Source organism: Malurus melanocephalus, unplaced genomic scaffold (genome assembly GCF_030028575.1).
Source record: "Malurus melanocephalus ecotype Western Australia unplaced genomic scaffold, MMel_1.1 scaffold_24, whole genome shotgun sequence".
NCBI lineage: Eukaryota > Metazoa > Chordata > Aves > Passeriformes > Maluridae > Malurus > Malurus melanocephalus.
The window spans coordinates 223,721-249,388 of record NW_026623256.1 but is presented as its reverse complement, the minus strand read 5'-3'; the positions used below and the strand labels follow the sequence as shown (position 1 = coordinate 249,388).

The 25,668-nt window shown below is 48.6% G+C and overlaps 2 protein-coding genes across 2 annotated transcripts; both read right to left on the bottom strand.

The window, feature by feature from the left end:
* Nucleotides 1-828: 828 nt before the first annotated feature.
* Nucleotides 829-6,303, bottom strand: HMCES (5-hydroxymethylcytosine binding, ES cell specific). Its single transcript, XM_057390232.1, has 6 exons — nt 6,053-6,303; nt 4,195-4,338; nt 3,744-3,863; nt 3,038-3,198; nt 2,380-2,572; nt 829-1,975 (listed from the first exon to the last, which is right to left on the bottom strand). The coding sequence occupies exons 1-6, from the start codon at nt 6,233-6,235 to the stop codon at nt 1,769-1,771; spliced, it is 1,008 nt and encodes a 335-aa protein (XP_057246215.1). The 5' UTR covers nt 6,236-6,303; the 3' UTR covers nt 829-1,768.
* A 156-nt stretch (nt 6,304-6,459) lies between these two features.
* Nucleotides 6,460-25,356, bottom strand: COPG1 (COPI coat complex subunit gamma 1). Its single transcript, XM_057390231.1, has 24 exons — nt 25,205-25,356; nt 22,713-22,765; nt 21,849-21,929; nt 21,680-21,751; nt 20,817-20,896; nt 19,861-19,936; nt 19,612-19,704; nt 19,200-19,286; nt 18,893-19,050; nt 18,190-18,323; nt 17,573-17,640; nt 16,646-16,834; nt 16,102-16,197; nt 14,510-14,753; nt 14,065-14,140; nt 13,662-13,765; nt 13,425-13,550; nt 12,960-13,028; nt 12,462-12,604; nt 10,844-11,015; nt 9,808-9,905; nt 8,355-8,493; nt 7,339-7,437; nt 6,460-6,747 (listed from the first exon to the last, which is right to left on the bottom strand). The coding sequence occupies exons 1-24, from the start codon at nt 25,239-25,241 to the stop codon at nt 6,617-6,619; spliced, it is 2,625 nt and encodes an 874-aa protein (XP_057246214.1). The 5' UTR covers nt 25,242-25,356; the 3' UTR covers nt 6,460-6,616.
* Nucleotides 25,357-25,668: the final 312 nt, after the last annotated feature.

The window sequence follows — 25,668 nt, the reverse complement described above, 5'->3', positions numbered from 1 at the left end:
CTGTACCCTGTGCCTTTGCATCGCCCCTGCATTCCCAGGGGAAGGATTATGTTCTCCAGAGCRGGGAAAGTTGAGCATCCCCCCACTCGTGCTCAGCATCTTCGCTCTCYTCACAGCAACTGGAGACCTGAAATGAATTTCAGATGAGCTGGTGACCTTTAGAAAAGGCTGATCTGCAGTTAGCACTGACTAGGTTGGGGTAGCTGAGCAGCTCATCCTGGAACAGYGATGAACAGGCAGGGAGAGAAACCTCCTGTTGTGGCTCCTGCAAGGACAGACATCAAGGTGACAGTCCTAGCACCTGAAAATCTATTCTTCCAGGAGCTGCTAATACAGTGGTTCTCTTGCCTAAAGTCATGTTGAGAGCAATGAGGATYCAGCTAGCAACAGGCTTTCTGTATAGAAATCCTAATCCCACCCCAGATTCCCACAAGCCAGGAAACCTGGGCTCAACTGCCTCTGTAGCACGCGAGGGATTCAGAGGCAGATTCTGTTCCAAGACACCTCCCCAGTGTCCATCCTGTGGCTCCTGCCCTGGCTCTGCCATCTTCCTCAGGGACAACCTCAGCTGCAGCCACCCCTGCAGCTCCCCAGGGACAGATGATTCTAGAGGAGCTRCAGAATCAATCCCTAGGGAATATTTTCCACTGGCAAATGGAAATGCTCCGGCAACATGGCCCWGCCAGTACCATCAGAGCTCAGCAATTGGGAGGTGGTCTCTCCCTCAGCAGATGGAGAGGAGGTACAAGCTCTGCCTGCAAAGCAGGAGCACCGGGGCTACAGTGGGCAAGAGGGACATGAACAGAGACACGGAAAACGGCATGGCCCAGCCAGYCAGCAAAGCCCATTTTATTGTTTCCAATACAAAGGAAGTACTGATTTCCAGCAAGGATTTCACCGTGTAAGGCTTTTGGTCTGTAACATCTGGCTCTGTTTACAAAATCCGTGACCTCAAAAACAACAGCCTTACGCTGCTCTGCAATGGCACTTTGGTTATCTGGGCTTTAATGACTGACCTTTTCGAACAAGGCAGAGTGCATCCCTTCCCAGATCAAGAAAATCCTCTCTAAGYCTTCAAATCCCATTAACAAAATGATTGTACAAACAACGTGACAGACACCCGGTTCCACCCTGCTGCAGGGAAACCCAGGCAAAGCCCAGGTCCTCTCAGGCATCACTTAAACATCTCCCTGTTTAGGAGCCATGGATGCACATAGCAATGCTGCTGCAGAGAAGGRTGGATCTGGAAGATCTCCCTGGCCTGGGGTTTCCTCATAATATTCAGTRCTTGTTCCACTGTACTGCAGCTCTCTTTTCAGGGCAAGAGTATTGGAAAGGAATTTGTACAGAATCAGTGTAGAATTAAGTGGAAAAGAGGTATCAGTTTAATACCAAAGAAAGGGAAGAGAAATCCAAACAGAAGGAGACATGAACTAYGAACAGTCAGGAGGCAGAAGCTATTCCTCCCTGGCAGGCTGAGATGTTCTCAGGGCTTTATCTTCATTTGGCATGACTGGCAGGGAGGGAGGCCAACAGGTTATATTCACTCCCATCAGCCCAAGACAAAGCCAGAATCTTTAAAGACAAATATCAACCTTTAACAAAACACAAAGAACAGAGACAACCACCTAGAGCAGCAGATCAATACCTGAGAGGCTTGGCCAATCTCAACACCAATCGGCAAAGACTTCCAAAAAAACCCAAACATTTCTCATTCTGCTTAGGAAAATCAGGGGTTAAAGGGATGGCCAGCCACCCCYGCTGGTGCCTAAACCTTGCGCTTCTTCGCAGCCGGCTGTCCCTGCTTCCCCAGCCACTGCTGCAGGACATCTGCGCTGGTTTTCTTGGGTGAAGGGCTGTTAATGAACTGACTTGTCCACTTGGGCAAATCCTTTTCTTTCTTCTGGGGAGAGCCCTCTTGGGAGCCTTTTAACCAGCCCAGCATCASTTTGTTGCTTGGGGTGGCTTTGATCTCCTGGAGAGACAAAAGACAGTGTGAGAGAAGTCAGAAGCACGATCAGCGCAGAGCAGCCAGCAGGCTGCAAGAGCTGGTCCAGAGCAGGATGTGGAGGGTGGAGCCCTCCCTGCAATCAGGCACATCTGTGGGAGGTTCCCCAGACTGCTGAGAACAGSCTTGTTCCAAGACCCATTTCACATAGAATTTGCCTCATTTGGCAGCAAAATCCTGGCATGATCTGACAGTTTATTTCTGGAAGCAGAGGGAAGGGAATCTGTCCAGGGCTTGGCACTCCAGAATCAAGCACAGGCATGCCCTGCAGACACTGCCTACTGCCACCCCTCCTGCAKCCCGACAGCTCTGACCCTGCTCAGGGACATTGTGACTGCACTCCCTGCTGCCCAGCCCCCACCAGCACCCACCTTCTTGGCTCCCAGCTCAATRGGTGCAACACACTCGGGTGTATTGTTGCGGATGTTGTTAACAAAGGTGGACACTGGGTGGAAAACAATGTTCTCTGTGGGCTGGATGAGCTTAACGGCTTCTTGGGTTGGCACTTCAGCATAGTCCAGCCATTTCCTGATGGCTTCATCCCCATCCAGGATGGCTGGCATCCTAAGGGATAAGACAGTTGGAGCCAAGGCTCAGCATTGATAAGGCAGAGCGTGGTGGCAAAAGCCAGATGTGTAAGATAGCAAGGAGCTGGCATCTCGGGGGAAACAGGGAAAACTGAAGCAGCAGGATGCTCCTCCACAAGGCAGAGGGCACATTCACTTCACCAGGTAGCTGATTTGTTGGAAAAGGCAGGGGATTGACTGCCAGGCCCTGGGCAGGCAGAGAGACCAATTCCAGAAAGTGATCCAACTCCAACTGCCACCCATGGGCCACAAAAGATAGTGATTTATGGAAAGGGCACCAGCTGGTGACCCGAAATGAGTCAGTAATGCTGGAGCACTTTTCTCCAAGGACAGGAGGAGGAGCTGCACTCTGTGACTGCACGCTGCCAGACTGGTTCTAACTGTGCAGTTCTCCTCCCTCACCCCCATCCACTCTGCAATCCCCTTGCCTGCTCTCACTTACCTGTGATGGATGAAGCTCACATCTTTGGASGCATCCACGGTGATGATGGTGTAAGTGTACAGCGTTTCTCCTCCTGCTGGTGGCTCCCAGCAGTCAAAAATCCCAGCCATGGTGAGCAACCTCCATCCTTTCCATTCCTCATCTCCCTCTGTCCCCTTGTCCTGCAGGAGAGAGGTCCCATCATGCTGGTCAGTGCTGGCCCATGGACAACCAAAGCAACACAGATTTGCCAGTGCTGAGGCAGTTCAGTGACTCCAATCTGAGTCATCAATGGAACTAATCTGTGGCTTTCCAGGAGTCTTTCACTGATTTCCACCAGGAGAGGTACCACCCTCATCTTCCCACAGGCAAGCCAGCGTTCTCCCCTTCTGAACATCCCAACCCCTGCTTCAGCCAAAAGAAAGAGGTAGTGAAACTCCCATCCTAGTCCCCTGTGAGCCACATTGCCCACTCATGCAAATAACCGGCACGTGGGGAGCAGTGACCGTGACGGTGGGGACGCTGTGTCACCTTCTACAGCCTGGAGACCGMAGCTGTGGGGACCGCCAGCCACAGAGGGATGACAGAGTGCCCAGTCCACCACAGAACACAGCCCTACTGGGAAACAGACACAGCAGGAGCAAAATGGGCTTTTTCCAGGGCAGCTGGAGGGAGCRGGGGCCCAGAGCTGRGTGMRAGTGCTCAGACACAGCGAGGTTCCYCGTACCATGGCATCCTTGGTCTGGGGGAAGTAAATGAAGTAYGGCTGCTTCCCCCCACTCTGCTGCTGCCACTCGTAGAAGCCATCAGCCAGGACCACGCAGCGCTTGCCCTTGAGGAGAGCACTCTGTTGAGAGACAGCACAAGTGAGCAGTGAACAGCAGCCTCAGGCAGCCTGCAACAGCAGACAGGGTTTCCGTGACCATCCAGCCCTCCCAGGGCTTTCCCAAATTGCCCCTGGGATGCATAAATGCCACCACTAGTGCTATCATGAGCTTTACCAGCAACTGCCTTTTCAGTTCTTCTGTTTTAATGAAATCCCCCAGTTTTGCAGTGCAGGGACTTGCTCTCCTGTGCAGTGCTAAGTGGTGACCAGCACTCCCCCAGGAGGTATTCCAGCCTGGTTTTGCAGACTACAAGGTCTCKTCAAGCAGCACACAAAGCTGGCAGCAGCTCACCTTGTAGGAGGACTTGCTCAGCATGGTGTCACTGCGGCAGTTGGAGGTGTTGAACTGSAGTTTGGAAGGGTTGTCCTGTTTGAACCAGGAGGGCACCAGGCCCCAGCGCATGTCCATGAGGACCCTCTCAGAGGAGTCAGCATCCTTTTGAATGAGACAGAGGAATGCCTCAGGTCAGAGCCACGTCACAGAGACCACARGCATCCCCACAGCTGGAGAGAGGTGCTTTAGGAAGTCCCGTAGAAGTGGCTTTTCCCCTAAAAGAGGGAATCTGGCCAGATCTGTACCAAGAGACAAGCTGGAGCTCCCTGCCCCTCCCTCACAAGCCATGCAGAAATAATCACTAATTATAACCCTTTGCATATTCTTAACAGCGCTCCTGTAGGAATTATTCTTCAGCAGAAAGCACATTAATATTTTGCAGAAAAAAGAACTGTCTCAGTGAGGCTCAYCCACCAACTCTTTGCAAGTATTAACACAGTTCTTTTTAGTAGAAATGGCTGGAGCCACAAACTCCCCAGCTCTTGAATAAACAGCCATGTCAGGCTGGTGCGAAAGTCCTCAAAACCTCCCTTGGTGACAGCAAACATCCCAAGGGGGTAAACATCTCACTTKCATTTTAATAATGTGATTTCTGCTGACCTGGTGCACTTTCACTGCTTGTGCTTTGCATATTACCTGCCTTCGGACAATGGAAACAATTTGTGGCTTTCGATTCTCCCCATTCACTGTCACTTTCTGACCACAGCTGTCGGCCCCAGCAGCGCCTGCTGGGCCATTTGCTCCCAAAGGACTGCAGTAGACAGACACACATATACACTGTGGGTGAGTGTATGTAGGGGTGTGTAAGTGCCCAGRTCTGTCAAGTCTTTCAGAGTCTCCCTTAGGGCAGGAGTGGCAAAAAGGGACACTCTACACTGCACCAGCATCCCAACAACTTGAATAGTGTGACATGCCTGTGACATGTACCACACCCCCAGCCCCATATTCCTCTGCTCCATCAGCTCCATTGCCTATTATGGGGTGATATGGCACCCCCAAAGCAGGAGAGGAGTGCATGAGGGATGCCTGATGGCATTGCCCACAGCACTCGTGAGCGGTCCCACCGAGGGTCCCACCTGAGCACCTGTGCCAGTAACGGCTGCAAAGTGCAGCTGCCCCACCAGGGGAGGGAGAGGAGAGCGGGTCCATTCTGGTGAGTTCCGACTGAGCACACCCCGTTTCACCCCGCTGAACACCAAAGAGCAGCAGTTGGCCGGGCACCCTCCTGGGTGGAACCAAACGAGCAGCACCAACAGCCGCTGGCCGTCCAGGTTATCCGAGGGAGGTTTAAATTAGCCGAACAACGGTCACCACAGGTGCACAGCTACTCTACTGTTCCGGAGCTGAGATTTTTTTTTTCTCTCTACTCTCCCCTACTACCAATGTGACTGGACACATGCAGCAGTGTTATGAAATTAAAAAAAGAGGAAAAAGCCTCAGGTAAGCCGATTAAAACCAGCAGAGCAATTACAGGCATTTGGGAAAAAACTCTACCAAGGTTAAGCACTTCTATACACATTTTTGCAGAAAACATAAACACTGTGCTGGAAACACGGTACCGATTCCCCTCCTCCTTYCGAACATGTAAATATTAACAAGAAGCGACGTTTTGCAATCAGAAAATTCAATACCTGCCACGTACAGCAAAGCGAAACCAAACAAACCACGGCCTTTCAGACCGAGTCCCACACCCCTCGGGAGGCACGGCCTCCTTACCCCCACTCCGATTCGAGCCAGGATATCCAGCACCCGCTCCCCGCTGAGGGGGATGCGGCCCTGCCCCCCGTGTGGCCGGTCCAAGGGACGGAGGAGGTACCTGGTGGAGGTGGCGGCGGGAGAGCAGCACGGGGCTGTTGGACTGCGGGCCCTTGTTGTAGGAGGGCTGGTAGCGGTCCCCCCGCACCCACTCGGGCTGCCGCTGCTGGCCCCGGCGGTCGCGGTAGGCGCAGGCCCGGCGGAGGTTGTCGGCGGCCAGGGAGCAGGCGGTGCGCCCGCACATCCCGCCGGCTCTGCGGGGCACCGAGCGCCGCTGCTGCCCGCCCTCCCGCGGGGAGGGGCTGCGGCCGGGGGCAGGGCCGGCCCGCGCCGCGGAAACGCCGGTCCCGCCCCCGACACAGCCAGGAAGAGACACAACAYGGCTTTATTGGAACGACAGCGGGACGAGGACAGGGAGCGGCGGTCAGGACGCGCCGGTGCGGGGACAAAGCGCGGCGTAGGCAGAGCTTATAAACATGGTGATTTTATAGACAGAGCCCCAAGTACAGCGGTACTGTAGAGAACACAAAAGCTGCGGTAGTGACCGTGACCCCTATTCTGCTGCCAGAGAAWGAAGCACTGCCCGCGGGGACTCGGAGTCAGGACAGTCCTGGAAAGGGGGGGTTTATCCGACGGAGGCCATGATCACATCCACGGGGAGCTCCTCTGCGCTGCGGGCCGTGACCTGCATCGTCACCGTGTCAGTGAGGACAAGACGAGACCGCACCAGGAGGTCATGGCCACCCCGGAACACACCTGGAAAAGAGAGGGGGAGGAAGRGGTGAGCACATTGCAGGCTGCTCTCCCCCTGCAAGCCCGAAGATGAACACTACTGCTTGGTACAGGCAGGTTTCCTACAGGAAAAAACAAATCACACCACTGGACCAGGAGAGACTCTAAAGCAGCTCAGTTCCTATTCATTGTTACATACCTGGGACTCCTGCTACTGTAAAACCCACGAAAGCAAAGTGTAAAATAAACTCCAGCTGAGAAGAGATCCAGGCATGTCTAAGAGCTCCAGTACTCATCTGTTCTGCTGGATAAGGTTGCTGTCTTTCCCACACCAGACTCCCTCCAAACAAGGATGCCACAGATCACAAAGATAGCAAATTCCACCCAGCTGAGCTTGGGGCTGATCCCAACACCTCCACCACTACAGCACCCTCCCTCATCCCAACACCACTTGTTCTGCACTGCAGAGACAGAAATCATGGCAGGAACAAGCCTCTAAATCCAACACAGAGCACAGTGGGCTCCATCAGAAATTCATGCCCYGATTTTCAAGAGGCAGCTCTGTGTGACCTCCCAGAGCGGATCCTGAAGCAGAGACCTAACCCCACAGCTCACCTGCCAGGTACAGTGTGTGAGAGTTCTTGTTATCTGGCACTTTATCTGACCGCTCACAGGGCTGCATCCCCAGGAACTTCACAATGTTGCTCACTGCCTCTGTTAGAAAAAATGCATAAAATGGGCTGTGTGTCAGATATCTTACCAGGGGCACATTAAAGAGCACCTAAAGGTGACTCAAGCCCTTCCTACRCATTAGAGATCATGTTCCTYGTCTTGASGGRCACAGCATCGGTGGYTTTGGAGGCCACAAGGACAGCAAAGACAACACACAAAAAACCCACCACCATGGGAGAGTTCTGTTATCYGATGCAGCAAAATTTACAAGAGAGAGAAGAGGGTGAATGAGTCAGACAAGGGCAGAAGGAGAGTGCAGCTGGCTGCACTGACTGCACAGCCCTGACAGCCTGCTTACTTCTGTTGAGACATGGAAAAGGAGGACATGTCTTACAGAACACAGGTCTTGAGGAGAAATATGAAAAGGCCACAGGGAGAGTATTTCAAACCCCAAGGGGCTGTTCAAGGGAGCACAGAGATGGCTGCAGGACATCCTGCTAAGGCATYGAAAGGACTGAGTTTTCACAGGCTTCTGAGTAAAAACAGAAGGRTGCTTTAATACCTGATGAAAGAGARCTTACCCCACCAGCCTGCCCACCAACCTCATGTCTTCTGCTGCCTTTATTTTTTCTTACTAGTCTCAAGAAGAATGGTGGGAGTTCATAACTGAACTATGGTCTGCTTGGACAGGTAAAGTGTGAGAGGAAAGCAAGATATTTATTCTCTTGCCTCCACAATCCAGCCTGGTCTCCACTGGTCCCATTAGTTTTTTGGAAACCTGAACTAACATATCACTGTAACTGCAGCTTCCTATTTTAAAGCTGTGGTGTGAAGCTTGTGAAGGGTTTTGCCACATTAGCCTTTCTGTGACAGATCTAAAGTGAGCCAGACTGGGCCTCTGGACTCTGACTGCTGGAAGAAAAACAAGAGCTCTGCTGTGCTCACACACACTTCCTTACCTTCAAGGGTTTTAATAGCAGATAAAGTAAAGGTCTCTTCCTTTTCAAACTCATCACCCACTTCATCCCAGGCTGCTCCAAAGTTTGGCTTCAGAACTCGCTGGATGTGATCAGCCACTGTTACCTCCAGGTCTTCAAGCTGGTGGTAGAAGAAGTTCAAGTGAAATGTGGTTGTTCTCCTTAGAGTGGACTTTAGACTGGATTCCCTGAGATCAGGTGAATGCAGGAGACTGCCTCCACTTCTGCTTCTGGTTTGCTACTGAGCAACTGCTAGGCCTGAGAACGGCACTGTGATGCCATTTCCAGGACTTACAAACTAGGTTCCTGCTCTGAGCACAGCCCTTGCTGTGCTTTGATCTCTCTCCCTGAGAGAGATCAAAGCACTGGACAAATGGCCAAAACAGAGGGGAAAACAAAAGTTTAGAAATAGCTATTTAAGCATTTGCTTTCTTGAAATGCATATAAGTTTGTGTTTTGCCTTTCTGGCTTATAATTTAGTAGGCTGGTAAAGTGATATACTGCCAGACACACGTGATCACCTAACACTGCCACCAGGGTAGCTGAGCTGCTGCTGTGACTGCACCTGTGCAAGGCAGAAYCAGGCTTGTCCCTCCAGAGCATGTATTGAAGGGCAGGAAGTGCCCTGCAGGAGACACCAGCCTGCATTTGCTGCAGGAAAAAATCTCCTCCTGACTCTAGTTGAAACACATGGAAAAATTTGTTTAAGTATCACTCAAATGCCTTGGTGACTGGTAGGAAGCTGAGAGAAGGGTTAACCTTGCATGCTCCATTGAGAAAAACCCTCCCCACTCCTTCTGGAAAGACAGTGACTCACTGCACAGCAGTGCCTCTAAAGAGATTCACAGCAGTGACAGGCAACGCATAGAAAACAGTCTCTGGAGCTAACGGGCCAAGCTGAGGCTGTGAACATCCCTTCCTCTCCAAGGAAGAGAGGTGCTTCTGCAGCACCGCTGCTCTCAGCAGTGTCAGTGCTGGGGAGGGAAGAACTCCACCCTCCCCAGAACAAGGATAGCAACTTTCCTGTGCCAGGCAAGCCTCTAGACATTTAACCATGCCACCACAGGAGCAACTCATGGAGAAGATGCCCAACAGCCCTCTGTATCCACAACCCTGAGTATGCCATTGCTGCAGCCCATGGGGCACAGTCAGCCAAACCTGGAGGATGCACCATAGCCTCCCAAAACCTATGTATCCTGCACAGTCAGGTATCCATCTACAGAGCAACAGGACAACACTCCCAAGTGAGAACAAAGCAAGCTCTGCACACTCCCATCTGCACCAGAGACAGCAAGAGCTCCCTCTACATGATGCTGCCCACTTCAGTGTCAGTGGTCACATCACTGCTTGCCGGGATCTGAGTTCAGATCACAAAACCCCACAAAATGACAGCAGTTTCTGTGATCAGATACTTGCCCTTATCACAGCTCCTTACCACATACTCATCTTCATAACCCTCGTCATCYGTCTCACCCGTGTTGGGATCACAGTCCTTGACAGTGAACTTCATCATGCAGCTGAACGTGCAGGCCACTGGAAYAGGGAGGCAAAGGCAAAGCTCTCATTACCACCATGACCTTGCAGTAAAACGTRGCTGGGAGTTTTGGGACAGCCACGSTCTCCCTGTCAGCAGCACAGGCTTAGCCACTGACCTAGAGAGRGCTCTCCAACAGTTTCTGTCTCTCAAGGATAAGCTATTTATTTGTAATATTAAGCAAACAATGATAAAGACATGCTCATTATGGTTGTACAAGACCATAATCCTCAGATCAAGTGCTATTACTAATGAACCTCACATTGTGTTGGGAATACTAATGAAACATGTCCCACCAGCACCTTGTGAAGCAGTAAGACCCACATCTAGGGAGCAGTTCATGCCCCTCTGAAATGAAAGCCCCTTGCACTGCAGTGCTGTAGCTCATTAATACCACTCGGCTGGGAGAGGAAGCGATGACTCATCCCTAGAAGATGGGTATTGCTGAGTGAATAGCAGCGACACAACAGGAGAGCAGTTCCAGAGCACAGAGCAGGGAGACCAAAGCACAGGTAAAGCCTAGTTCATGTTCTGGATAGTGGCAAACAGGGAGGGAGATGTTCAGTTCAAACAGACATCCTCAAAATTCTAGCGGTTTRTCTGAAATACCCCTTGGCTATGCAGAGCATCTGGGTACTCACRGCACTTTACAAGCACCAGCCTCCCCACATCTAAACAAAGAAAGGCTGAAGGACATGCCAGGGTGCATAAAACACAACTCATCTGCCAGTTCTCATAGCCCATCTTGGCAGTACTACAGAACAAGGGAACCAGCAGAAGAGAAGGTAGGCTTGACAGCCCCAAAAACAACAAAAACAAGTCATGCTCAGCATCACTCARGGCTGCACCCACTCACAAGCTATAAATATCTGGCTGGGATGCAAGGTAGAATGTGCGGGGATAAGCAATACAGGAAAAAAGAGTGCAGACTGTTTACCTGCTGTAGGATCCTCTTCAGACAGTGCCACCAGCGTGTAGCAGGTACCCGGCTGGTTGTACACCAGGGTTTTGGCAGGTACATARCCAATGACCTCATACCCCTCTGTTGGCTCCATCTGCACCGTGACATTCTCCAGGATCTGATCATTCAGGGTGTTTGTGCAGTCAAACTAAACAGGGAAGAGGAAAGCAGCAATAGCTGAAGCTCTCACTTACYCATCGAAAAGCAGACTTAGCTTAGGCACAGCAGGAGCCTGGTGTCAGCCCGTGAACCYCCAGCTCTCTGTGCTTCCATGATGCACCTTGTTATCAGCTGGCTCATCACACACCAACTTGACTAAAAAGTGCTCATTTAAATGCTTTAGGGGAGAAACTAAAATCCTCAGGGGAGTCCAGTGCTCCAGCAAATTTTTTTTTTTTAAGGAAACAAGAACCAAAATGAACCAGCACACACAAAGGTCTGCCCTCTGCAATCCARGCAGGATCACAAATTCAGTGAGGGCAGGGATGTGTCAGCTTCTGCCTGTTTCAGTTCACCAGTTAGTATGAAACTTTCTCCTCCAGTATCTTGGACATTCATTCCTGGATTAACTCTTTGCTCTATGGAAATGCAAGTACTCTGTTGCCTACATCATCCCACTTGAAGTCAGAAGGACACAGTGCCTTCACAGCAGATAGAATGATGATCGTTTGCATTGCTCAAATGAGGGACTGCTCAAGCAAATTTCAGTAAGCTTGATGTTTTCAGGAAGTCTAAACTTGCTGATTAGACTTCATTCCAGCTGCAATGCCAAGTCTCTTAAGCTCATACAATTGCATCTGGTGGATGGACTACAGAAACAAAGGTCAACCCCTGTGAAGGCTGTGTAAGCAGTTCTGAGCTTTGAGKAAGGAGCTGGCTAAGGACAAAACACTGCTGCTCACAAGCTAGCAAAGGACTTGCTGTGCCTTGGACTCCCTGAGGCCCAGGCAAGGGTACTGGCACATCAATCCTAAAATCTCACATGTAGCAGCAGGGTGGTATAGCCAAGGCCATGATGTACAGAAGAAAGCACCTGTGCTAAAACAAAACAGCACATTAAAGCTCTCCCCCACTGGATCCCTTTCTTGGGCACCCTTTTCAKCTTCTCAGTTATAGTAAGCTTCACTCTTTCATGCCCAAACCACATGCCTGGGGACTCTGAGGAAAGAACACAGCTCCCYTTGCCAACTGCTCAGTGAGAACAGCCCCATCTAGTGCTTGTTGTATTTGACTGTACCTGCAAGCATTGTTCACACACACACCTCCTTATGAATTTTCTCTGGGGCTCCGCTGCCATGGATAAGAAACTAATGACTACTACTCATTGCAGTCATGCTTTGAACACAGACTGTGGGTGCTGCATCTCTGGAAGTGTTCAAGGCCAGGTTGGATGGAGTTCTGAGAAACCTGGTCTACTGAAAGGTGTCCCTGTCCATGGCAGGGGGGTTGAACTAGATTATTTTTAAAGTCACTTCCAACCCAAACAATTCTATGATCCTATTATATTCCTGAGACATGTCTTCACAATTAACCTTTTGGCCAGTCAGAAGCTTATTTCCAAGAGCCTTCAGCACCACACCCCATAGCTACCCACCTGGAACACCATGTGGTTGACAAAGGTGTGCTTGGTGCAACGAACCACGTACTCTGTCTCGAGCTCTGTCAGGGCCACAGGCTCTGGGGAAGACTTGAAGAGTGGGCCCAGCCCTCGAAACTCTGGAATGGCCCCCAGTTGCTCTGAAATAAAGAACACAAATTACTGCCTTCCTCAAGAAACGAGGTGTTAGCAGTTTTAAAGCCCTTGTTTCAGCTGCCAGAAGCTGCTACAGGAACTATCCATCAAATACCCAGAGACATTCCCTAGAGACTTTTAAAATTAAAAAGAGCCATCTTTGCTCACATCTACTGCAAGACAGAAAAAAAGACTGCAGGCCCCCCACCCTCCAGGAGTGAACAGCTGACCCTAAGCTGAGAGCCCATGTCACTCCCTACAAGAATGTGAGAACAAGTCAGAGGGGCTAAGGCAGGCCTAGCAAGAAGTGGCTACAGAGTTCTCACACATGGACATAGGAGAGGCCTTGCATCAGTTTACCTTGGAATATTTCTTGCCGTGTKGCTGCCACCTTCTCTGGTTGTTTCACCACAGCAACAGGGGCATTTTCTGCAAAAGAGAAAGAAATCAATCAAACAAAAGTCAGCACAAAAGATTTGAAAGTGAAGAGTAAGAAATGACTAAATCAGAAAACAGATCAATGTCTGGAGAGAGATTTGACTAAGGAAAAGAAGGGAGCTCATTTCTCATTCAGTATAGACTAGACACCCGTATTTGGCTTCCTAAGCAGCTTTGGAGCTGCAGCAGTTCCAGTGAGGATTGCCAACTATTACTATTATTAGCAGTTGGACTAAGCTGAAATATTAATGTGGGAGCAACCAGATTTGCAGGCCTTAGTCTTTCCAGGAGATACAATCCCACAAAATTCAAATAGGATGGAGCTCAGCAATTTCCAGCAAGCCCAGTGAAGGGAATCACTAGCATTCAGGGGACCRGGTTCCTCACCTGCTCTTTGCTCGATGATAGGAGCTGTTGCCAAAGGAACAGATTTCAAGTCAAAGGGTTTCTCAGAGGGCTCCAGGGTGTACTGATGCAAAGCCCTCTCCAGGCCAGGGATGGACACTGTCAACCCTGGGGACAGAAGGAYAGGTCACTGAAACCACCACAATGCCAGGTCTTTAGTTTAACTCTTGTTAAACCACAAAAGAGGTGCAGATTTGTTTTAAGGCCTTCATGTATTACCGTTCAGGATGTAGCCAGCATTGAGGGCCTTCTGCTTCTGCTCCAGAACRTTCAGGTAGAAGGTGGCTCTGTCTCTCACTTCATTGTCATCATCCATCACACACCTGACAGGAAAGTGGAAAACTCTTCAGAATCCACATGACTGAGACACCTCACAGGGCCAGAGAAAACATGCCCGAGGGAGATCCAGCAATCTCTTAGTAATTGTTTTATAAAAGCAATAATTTGCCACACATGGTTTCTGTCCTCCTTATGGTGCTGAATGCAGTGGTGATCCCATCACAGGATCACCAGGGGTACCCCCTGCACCTTCCCCAACCCACAGCTAGAAGAGACTAGACAAGCCCTCAAAGAAACAGGATTTTTCACCCAGGATGTTGAGAAGCCCTGAGGCACAACTGACCTYTTCAGCAACACCAAGATACTGGGTAACATCTCCTCATTCTGAGCTCCAAACTTGGCCAGGGCACTTACAGCACCTGTAGCAAAAGGAAACAGAATTAGAAAGTAAAGAAATCAGCTGAAGTTTCCTCCACTTCTTGGCCTTAATCAAATGCCATGTCAGAGATGMTACACTAGTAAACTGTGTACACCAGTAAAACTGTGACTAGAAAGAAGCAGAGGTATTACAGTGAAGTGCCTGCAAACCTCTGTCTAGTTTCAGAGCCAGTGCCATTTCTCAGCCACAGGCCACTTCTTCCATCAATACTGCTGCAGGATCTTTGCTGAATARAACGATCTGCTCAGGCCTGGAGCAAATCACAACCCTCAAAAACAGAGGCATTCATACACTRTGGTTCCCTGAAGATCTGCCAAAGAGCAGAGAGCTTTCCAGGTCTGTCACTTACCTGCCCGGACTTCTTCATGCTCCAGAACAACCCTGTTGTAGATGAAGCGAATGTATTTGGAGGGGTTGTTGGTTTTGGGCCCTTCTTGCCCCAAGAGGTGGAGGATACGAGTGGCCAGCACAGTGAACTCGCAGTCCTCAATGAATTCACAGAGGTGAGACAGGCCTGTCTCTTTGCTCTCTGAGTTCTCCTCAATAATGCTGATGATGCAGTCCACTATGGCTCTCTTGTATTCAAAGCCACCCTGAGGAGCAAAAGGAAACTGCTCAGCTGGAAATCTCAAAGTATTTTAGAGACTGAACTAGCCAGACAGGAAAAACATTCCTTTGAAAAGGTCACTCACACTTAGTGCTTTTTAATGTGTGTTTGAAAGGAGGAGGGCAGAAATTCTGCCCTCACTTTTGACCCTCTTTACCCCCAGAGGGCCAGCTAATATTCAAGCACTCTTGCCAGCTCCCTTCAGAATGGCTGCACTGAAGAAAAGAGGTCCTAAAGGGAGTAAAAGAATTCATCTGCCTGAAGGGTTTTTATCTCCATCAAAATCCTCTGCTGCTAGAATTAGTGCTTAAAAACAGCCATATGGGAGGAAAAAAACCCAACCCTCTCCCCTTTACCACCAGACATCTGAGGATGAATCACAAGAAAAATGTATGAAGGATCATATCTGCCACAGCAGGATGCAGCAAATAGCTCAATTAGTGTGGGATGATAGGCAATCAATACCTCCCCAGGTACAGCCACAACCTGACACGCCAGTAATGCTTGGTTATCTTTGACATTATTTACTAATGTCCTCAATACACACCAGGGGGTTAAATGGCACGCTACCCTCTGCCAATTACATACAAAATGCTGGGCATTTGGATCTCTTTGGAGATACTTTGGATTAAAAAAGCTTTCAAACAGAATGGTTTGAAGTAAAAAAAACACATTCAAAATGATACCATCCACCCACAGAAAATCTGGGAAAGGAGAATGGTCCATTTCTCACAGGAGCAAAATGAGATGCTCTGGTTTGTTCCCAGCTGAGAGGCTGTAATTGGCAGAAAGTGATGTCAGAGCAAGCAGTGATGCCAGCTGTGCTGCAKGCGTGTTTGCTCATTTAGAAATGGCCTCAGCAAACCTCTGTAAAGCTGTCTTTCTGCAATTTATGTCTGACTGAATGCAGAGAATGGTACTAGATACTCGTGATCCCTTCATTGCCACAGCACAGACACCAGAACAAAAGTGGTCCCATGTCATCAATAAATAGGTTATCGAATCTTTGTGCACAAGATGAAACTTCTTGGAATTTGCTGTCAAAGTATAAAAGAAAGCTGGTTCAAATGTGAAACACACATGGACTGCCAACAGATCTGCTGTTGCCAGCATTTGCTTTGAGAGTTAATAAACCCCCAGAAAAAAAATCAAAGAATGAAAATCACACTAAAAATATTCCTGGCAGTATGCTTGTAACTATTGTGCACAGCTGGGCATTTCTGCAGTTAGACTGCAAACCTTTTAGAGAGAGCACAGCCTGATCAGTAAAAGCTTRACACTCACAGGGAATACTGCTCACRAACAAGGCACACATAGCTGTCCTGCAAACTTACCTCCTCCCGAAGCATAGTGAAGAGGAAGTTCATGAGGACGGCATGTTTGCGAGGGTACTTCTGACACAGAGCATTGATGGCCTGCACGACTACCACCTGGAGGAAAAGGGGGCAAGTAAAAAACCATTCAGTTTTACCAGGCATGRCAAAATAGCTGAATTCTGTCAATTTTGAGCTAGTCCCTAGCCTGGAAATTATGTTTTCGTATTTACTTATTCAACAAAAGCAGTTCCAGGAGGTACAGTCTTAGGGATTGGTGGAGATTGATCTTTATGCACCAGTCAGCCTCTAAAGAAACCCCACACCCACCAGGAAGAAGAAAGATTGTCAAAAGGCATCTCCCCAGAAGACAGCATGCAACTTTGGAGCTGTAGGACTGAGGCACAGCTCAGGCAGACAGCCTCAGATTCTTTCTCCTCCCTGTAAATATTCTGCTGCTTCTGGAAGCAGCTCCTTGCAGGCTTAGAGTACACACACAAACATGGACAAAGACCATGAGGTTTCTTCAGGAATCTGGGTGTCCCTCCTCCTCCCGCTTCCTTACTTTGAACTCATCTGAGATTTCTGACATAAAGGAGGAGATCTGCTTCATGAGCCGGTCAATGCTGCTCTCACTGCCGGTTTTCAGCAGTGTGGTGATGGCCAGGGTGGCTATGCTGCGGTTGGAGTCTGTCACGAGGTTCTCCAGGTCCAGATTACAGGCAGTCACAGCAGATGGGTGCTTCATGGCCACCTGCAGCAGTGAAGGAAAAATGAAAATCCCTCAATAGAGGCAAAAGGTCCAACTGGCAAAACCCACCACAACCCACTCCCTCCCRTAGAAGTAAGTTGTATAGACTGTACATGAAGGGTATCTCAGACAAACAGCTAATCTGGAGTTAAGGTATCAAGCTCTTGTTTCCTGCAGAATTGCACCCCTTGCTGGAAGAGAAGCAGTAGTAAGAAACAATCTTTTACTATTCTTAACTCTCTCATTCTCCTCTATATAGTAAGAAAAGAAAGCTATGAACTACCAACAAAAATTCAGACAGACTAGCTGTGCCAAACAGCTCTGTGGGTGGAAGAACAGCAGTTACCAGACACAGTTATTCTCTCTTTTTCTTTTATAGAGTTTATAAGGTGAAAGGAAAAGCTGGAGCAAAGACTGACACAGAGCAGGCAAGAAGCAGCATCAAGGTTAGATCCCTGTTTTAGAAGGAGCTTCCTCACCATGGGAAGCTCAGAAGGCAAAGCAGTAACACTAAGACCAGTGACATTCTAGAGACCAGTGAAAATTATCAGGGYTTTTTTTTCCTTCAATAGCATTCTTTGAAGTTTTATTCCAGTCAGAAAGCAATGAAATGTAAGGCTGTAGTCTGAGACAGAGGTTATTCATACAAAATCATCACATAACCTGACCCCCTTTTTCTTCTATGTCTGCACCTCCCTGCAAATGAGATACTATTGAAGCTCCCAAGAGATTRGCTCCTACCTTGTTGAGGGTACGGACGGCTGCGTATCTCAGTGCTGCTTTTGGGGAGCTGCAGAACAGCTGCAGAACTGCAAGGTGGGAAAACCAACAAAAGCAGATTGTTGAGGCACTCAGTTATTGAGAAGCATTCCATACCTAAAGCAAGAGCCTCAGTGAAGAGATGGTTGCAAGCATAAGGTTAAATCATGCTTAAGAAGCAAATTTAACAATTTCCTCTCTTCTTCATGTCCCATTTGCCTGTCACATCCCTGCTGACAACTAACTCCCTCTTCTTCCACAGTGCTGCTATCCTTTGCTCCTTGTGAAAACCAAATTCATCACCTTGTCATCTTTCCTATTAAGTCAATTTGAACTGCAGTTCTCCATTTCATGCAAACCCTGCTCCTTTCCCAGAACTGACCCATGCAGTAACCCAGGCTTGAACACACCAGGAAATACCTTTACAAGAACAAAGCTATTCACACACACCACAGGCTTTCAGCGGCAGCATAAAGCAACAAAGGATACAGCAACATAACAAGTCTGAACCTACACAATGTCCTTGTTTCTTGGGGCAATCAGATGTCACCACTGCAGCCTCATAATTCCCTTGCCATGGCCATGAGCACCACACTCACCCGACACAGCTGGAGCCAACTCCTTGGCAGTGCAGTTGGGCAGGTTAACGATGGCAGATGCAGCTTCATAYACCACCATCTCATGCTTGTTTCTTAGGCAGCTCTCAATGAAATCAAACAGGGGGCTATCGCGGCTAAGGRACCAAAAAACCCCACAAGAATGAATTAAAGCAAAGGTATTAACAGAMATTAAGAATTCAGCAGCAGAAAGGGAGAGACAAATAGCCCATGGAAAGGTAAAAGCAGCTACAAACCCACCCTGTCCCCAGTACATTATATTGTACTTCCAGCAGGCTAGAAAGTCAGTCTCTGCCTTAGAGGCTAAAGGGAATCTCCCTCAGCTCTCACACAGTGAGAAATGACTGTACACACCACAACTCTTATCCACCAGGAAGCCATTGCATACTTGGTGGATAAACAATTACAGAAGACAAGAGAAAATGAAGTAGAACAAAGAACAGCTATGCAAAACAGTCCAGAGAAACAAGACAGTAGCTGATGTGCATGCAAGACTCACAGAAACCATCTCAAAACAACCATTATACATTCAGTATTTTCTCTGCTCTCTTCTACCCAACAGTAAGAGGGTAGAAGCTGCATGCTGCTTTTCAAGGCARAAATAATGAAATGGCAAGTGAGCCTGCAAAAGGAGATGGAAGCAGGACCAGAAAATTCTTTCAGCAGGGCAAAGGAGCCTGCTCACCTGCCAGCCTCCTCCTCCAGCAGCTTGCTGGCTATTCGGATCATCATGCAGTAGGCAAACGGGGACTTGAGGCCGTGGCGCGTGAACTTGCTGAGCATTTTGTTGACTGCCAGGCGGTCGTTCTTCCGCACGTGGTACAGYAAGCCCAGAGCATGATACTGTGCAGGGAAAGAGAACGTCACAAACCACAGTGGTTTCTTTCCCCTTTTGTCCCCTCTGTTGCCCAAAGGTGCTTGGCTGAGCTCCAGCAATCTGCTCCATGCCCAGTTGCTGCTGACTATTCCCCTGGTGGTGGTGGGTGTCCTACCTGCACCATGATATTGTCACTGGAAGCTGCCTCCTGAGCCTCGTTCACCCAGCGTTTCACCACATCAAAACTGGTCTTCAGCAAGTGCTGGAAGGAGATGAAGCCACAACAACCCATGAGATAAGGATGGAGGAAGTTTTGGGAATTTCAGCTTTTATTAAGAGCAATGAGCCTCTCCCATGAGTGTGCTGGCAGCAGCAACTTATAGAAGAGCAAGGGATCAGCATGTAGAGACCTGGTCAAGACAGCCTCAAGAGGTCGATGATCTCTTGCAAAGTCAGTGCCAGTCCCTCACATCACAAAGAGAGGACTAGCAACAAAACCCTGAAACTTCCAAGATGTCCAGCCCTACCACAGATGACTGCTTCCCTGCTCGACTGTCCCTYAGACCCATGGTGCAGGGAGTACTTACCAAGGAAGACACAAGAGCAGAGCTGGACACACTTGGCACTTTGTCAACAATTGCCTGCTTCATGTAGCGCTCAATGGCCTGCAACATGGTACTCTGCAGGGAGAGGGAAGCAACAGCTGATATGGGAAAGCTCTTAGGATTGTGAAAGGGGAGATGCAAAGGCGTGAAAAGCAGGGTGGAAGGTGAGATGGGGTAAAGTAGGAAAAAGTGAAGGGCACAGAGCTGCCCCAAAGGAAAAGCAGCACTTACATCAGTGATCTGACAGAGCGCTCTCACAGCAGGGCCTCGRTAATTGTCATCCTTCCCAGTCATGTCTTTGGTTAAGCTGGAAAAACAGGAAGCTCTCAATACTGCACTCCTGAGCCAGCAACTATCAGGTGCACACACAATGCACACATAGCAGCAGGCAGCCAGCATCACAGCTGAATGCCAAGCAGGCAGCTGCAGGTCTCAGGCACGTCCCACTGTGGTGGGAAGGCAGCAGGAAAAGATGAGTACTCAGGTCCCAAGCCCATCAACAGGTTGCATGGGCTCCTGTTCACCAAATGAGCGCACACATGTACCCCTGAGGCATTTGTCTTTCTTACTGAACACTCTTTTCTGCCCTTTTCCTGGGGTCCTGGTCAGTGTGRGACTTATCTATGAAGGGCCAGGAGTTCATCATGTTGCAGCACTTGAGACTGGCTTCTTCCACAGACCCTAAACCACCAGGTTCCTGACTCCCCAACAGGGCATTTCACTGRGAATGAAATGCCATCATCAATTCAGGAATGATTCACAGAGGGAATTTTGTTCCCTGGCGAAGTTGCATTCTGTGCTGTTACAGGAGCAGTAAATCCTTGTCTACCTGTTGAAAGCCTAGRGATTTATGGCAGAATTATTCAAAAAGCTTCAAGGCATTCACACAGGAGTTAAGGGAAAAGCCTTTGCAAAAGGGGAAAAAACAGCAGTGCTGCCATCTCATATAATCAAGAGACACTCCAAACACCCGTGGGCACGGGATATGGGGACACAGCACATTTCTCATACATCACTACAAGTTCAGGGTCTGTATTTTAATGGTCTTTTATAAAGGAAAACCTTTTCCTCACCAAGGGCATTCCCTATCATCACCCTGCTTACGGACTACAGTTATCTTCAAGAGGCTGGGCAGACATTACTGGAGGACATGGTAATATTACAGCAAGAAAAGTGCACTGACTGACCTGCTAGTAACAATGATCACATCTTCTGCAATAGAAGACATCTCTTTGATAGTCAGATAACACATCCTGCGAAGAGTTGGCTGGCAAGAAGATAAGCAAGAAAGGCATCAGTTGAGATGCTCCCAGATAGGAAGGGATCTCTGCTTTCATAATTTTATTGTGAAGATCACAAGTACCTCCAGAGAGCCCCACTCCCCGAGTATAAAAGTTGTACCAAATCCATATTGATTAACAAAACACATCTTCCTCTTCTAAATCCCTCAGTCTTAGGGTGAGACCATAGAGATACCAGATKTAGCTGGATCTACAGTTTCACCTTCCACTTATCATTCACATGAAAATGGAGAAAACCATGAAACCATTTGCTGGTTTTCTGGTTGAAGGCATTGTGTTGCTTCAAAAACAAGAAAGCAAACTATTTATATTCCTGATTATGGAGATTTCTACTCTCATCTCATGGTTTTAAAGCCTTGCAGTTTGGGGGACAACTAACGACAGTGCTACTGCTGTGGGCAGGCACTAACTCCCAGCCTCCTGGGACATGCAACTGTTGACTCCCAGCAGAATCTTCTAATGCTGGACAAAAAGAACAGTAAATTCCACCTGCCGAGCRCAATCTCAAGAATTAAACAGCAATTCAGACTGAGTAATCTCTGCCTCAAGAGCAGAGCATACTTYAGTTAAGCTGCTACAAGATCTGGGAAAGGCTAGGAGCTGATCACCATTTCTAAACTTTCACCCTATTCTTTCCACTCAGACAAGGTAGCTTCAGGCAGGACAGAAAAGCTGATTGTATAAAAATGCACATCTCAAGGGACAGATTGTCCCATGAGGTAAATACAGAAAACAAAAGGCAGACTTACATCATTGGACTGAAACAGCTTGGTCATAGCAAAGAAGGATTCGGTAGCTTCCATGACACCAAGGTGCTCCCCCTAGTTGTTTGGGAAGAAGGAAGGAAATCCCAATTATCACAACCAGCTTTGGGCCTGATGCACATGTCTGTATAGAGGTACATTTTCTCTCTCTTACCTGGTTTATGAGATACAGGATCTTGGTGAGGATATGAGCGCATTTTCGTGGGTTTATAGGAGTCTCATTAAACACTCGAGCCTGAAAATAGAGCACAGACAAGGACCCTGACACCAACACCCCCTTGCAAACACTGTCCTGCCTGGACTTAGCCAGTGATACAAAYAACACATTGTGAGTGAGGGATGGCAAGATCCTTAATGACTTTGGATCAGATTTCCCCTTAATTCCTGTTAAACATGGAACCCTTTTAAACAGCTGGTTTTGCAGTCTGGGATTACAAATCCAAGAGCAATAAAGGTCTAAAGGCCGAATCCTCATCACACTTTCACTCACACAGGTCTGGACTGTGCACTAGCTAAAACACCACTACTCCAACAGACAAGCTCGCTGAGGCTATGGGAGCCAACAGTATTCTCAACAACACAAGCAAACAGAGAACACTGAAATAACTGGGGATTGAGATATTCACCTGCTCTAGAACAGAATGGCATTTCTTCAGAGGAATTTCACAGACTACGTAATAACCACTCACACCCCTCTCATTTATTTTGTCATCCACAAGACATTTAGGGTGTCTAAGGCAAATTTCCAAACCTCCCTATTTTAGGGTGAGTTTTCCTAGGCAATTTTATTCCTTTTATCACTATTTATAGTTCACAGTCTTTAATTTGTTATGAGACCACTCCAACCTGCTCCCTTCATCTGCTCAACAATAGAATAAGAACTGTTGCCCATTTCTTTCAGAGCAAGSAGGGCTGTAACAAACACTCATTTCCTTGCTGAAATTCTCCAGTGAGCTACTCAAGAGAGGGAGAGACTATCCAGAGTGGGGTACACAGAGGAGATGGCCTGAAGATTTACCTCTTGCAAGACTGCACTCTTCTCCAGATGCTGGAATGGGTTGGAATTCCCACCTGCAAAACAAAGAGARTAAAAGTCTCTCCAGGGACAATGCCATGGGAAAGAACTTTTTAACCATGCCCATACTTTAAAAAGTCTGAGCATTTGGGGGGTGATTTTGTTCATGAAGGCCAAGCAATCACCCTCTTTGAAGTAATATTAACTGGATGTTTTCATGGCAGTCAGGGAAGGCAGAGCAGACAGGACATTCTTCAATCTGTCTCTCCTCCAGAAGTAACTGAGTGTGAGCTGAGGTAGACTGATTAGCTATGAAATAACTGTGCTCCACTGTGTCCCCAAAGCCCTATTTCCAGCCCCTGGGCTGGGAGCTTGCTGGCAGTTAGAGCATCAATAGGATAGGCCTAGAAACAAAAGCTTAGACAGAAAGAGGCATCGCTTGCCAGCCTGGTGAGTCAGGAGTGTTTTATCCCTCCCATRTAAACCAATCAAGAATCCACCAGTRAAGTATTTTTGGCTCTATCACTAATTAAGAGAACAAGRCAGCAGACTAGATAGGCTGGACACAAAGTAATTTTCATTGTTCCACTTAACAAAATAAACYATACTAAATAATTAAAACCCCCAGCAATTAAGGATGAAATAATCAGAGGGAAAAGCACTATAATTCTGCATGGTCTCTATTAGATTGCCTCCCAAGCATTTGTGAGCTGCAGCTTTTCAAAAGCTGCTAGTTATTGATAAGCAGGTTTTAATTTAGTACCTATATTCAGCCAGGCTCTGGGACAAAATGCAGCCTTTTTCAGGGTTGTTCCTGATCCAGCCTGATCCACTAGAGACTACAACTGCATGGCCCAAATCTGATCTGACCCAAGCTTGAAGCATCCTAGGCTGGTGCCAGGAGCCCTTTCTAGAGTAAGCCTTACACATAAAAGCAAACACATCTGCACTCTGGCTCCTTCCTGGTTCATAAACTGCCCTCCTCTGGCTCAGRAGAAGTTTGCAAAGACAGAAGGTTGCTGAACAAAGCACAGACTCTTATGTGAGGTTGAAGAGGTAGAAGAAAACAAGGGAAAATAGCAAAAATGTCTCTAATATGAATATGAGCCAGTTGTAGTATGAGCATGTTAACGTGTTCAAAAAAATCTGTGCAGCCGCATAGTATTCCCATGGTCTGGAATGTCTACAATCCTTAAATCAACCATGGACAGCACACCATCACCTCTTCATCTTTCATAGCACTAATGATCCTGAAATACATCATACATGGGGTCTCAGAACTCATAGCACCCTGTGTCAAAGTATTCTTTTATAGAGAGGGAGAAAGACGTGTGGCTGTGTGTTCAGAAAGCTCTTAATAWTGGATAACTAACAACAATTTATTCTGATTTATAAACAGAATTTTGTGCCCAAAATAACATGACAAAGGGAGTGGGGGCATTTCTTCCAAGGCTAGCTTAACCATCTATGGAAAGCACAGAAGCCAATTAACTGGACACTTGCATCTCCTGCCAGCCCTGGCTGTAGGAAATGTCAATACCTTGAAGGGTGTGGMAGGTGCAAATGAAGAACAGSCCCCAAAATTAAAGCCAAGRGCAATTCCCYTCCAACAGCTGCCTCACTAAATTCTCTGCTTATCAAGACGTCACTGGAGGCTTTGGACAAGGGAAACAAGGGCAAAGCATTTAATGCACATTAAGATAAAAAGAAAGCACAGTCAAGATGAACAATCACCAAGATTTACACTAAATCAATTTGCTTCAGGACACACTGATTTGTTATGCAGAGCAAGCTGTATTGAAAGTTTCATAGGAAGATGAAAAAGGTACCACAAGGCTGAACCATAAAAGGAAATACTGTCTCWTGAAGCATCGTTTCCACCTGAATTACAAACCACATAAAATATCAACTTCTTCCTTACTAAGTGGGCTAAAGTTTATAAAAGTCAGGCAWTCACTTTGTGTTTCCTTGGTGCTCTCAGAATTTCTGATCCACTGAAAGCAGCAATTGTGTTGGAAGAGCAGACCACACGTGTCTACAAAAAGTGCCAGAAACTATGAACTGGAGTCTACCTGGCTTAGCACCTGCTAGAGAGCTGGGCCACTGTGAACACGGCTAATATGTTCAATATATAATCTCAGGCTCTGCACCTGGTGATGTGGCAGGTAACCTCGGTGTGCTGTGCCRATGCAACCAGTTTAGCTTGTGGCTGCAGCTGTGAGAAGACACCAGCAGACTGTTGTGGTGCTTCCATAGTGCTCCCATAGTGTTTCCCACCGCGCTCTGTGCACACCAACCAGCCCCCTCTGCCAAACTGGCACCGAGCCTCCCCTCACAGCTCCCTTGGTGGTCACCCCCATCACATTTCCCCTCGTACCCACAGGAGGGGTCCCCCTCACAGCTCCCCAAGTAGCCACGAAAGGGTCCCCCCTCACCAATCCCCTCCGTACCCACAGAGGGGTCTCTTCCCTCACAGCGCCCCGGTCTCCCCTCACCCGACTCCTCGTCCTTCTTGTCGAATTTTTTCAGCATGGTGCTGCCGAGCGGCCCGTCGCTGCGGCCCTCCCGTCCCGTGGCAGTGGCAGTCCCAGTCTAGATGCCGGTCCCGATCCCGGTCCCGATGCCGGTCCCGATGCCGGTCCCGATGCCGGTCCCGATCCCTTTCCCCGTCCCAGCACCGCCCCCGCCCCTTCCTGCCCCCGCCCTTTCCTGCCAGCCTGTCACTGTCAGCGCGACCGCCGCACTGCGCAGGCGCGGGGCCGCCCCCTGGACGTGGCGCTGGGCGTGGGGCGGAGCCGTGATTGACAGCCGGGGGGCGGGGCCAATGGGCAATGGCGAGCTCTGATTGGCGGAGGGGCGGGGCTAAGAGGGGTCTGGGGGTCGGCACTGGGAGCGGGACTGGGGACACTGGGGCTGGAGGGGAGACGGGGACACTGCTGGGGACACTGGGACACTACTG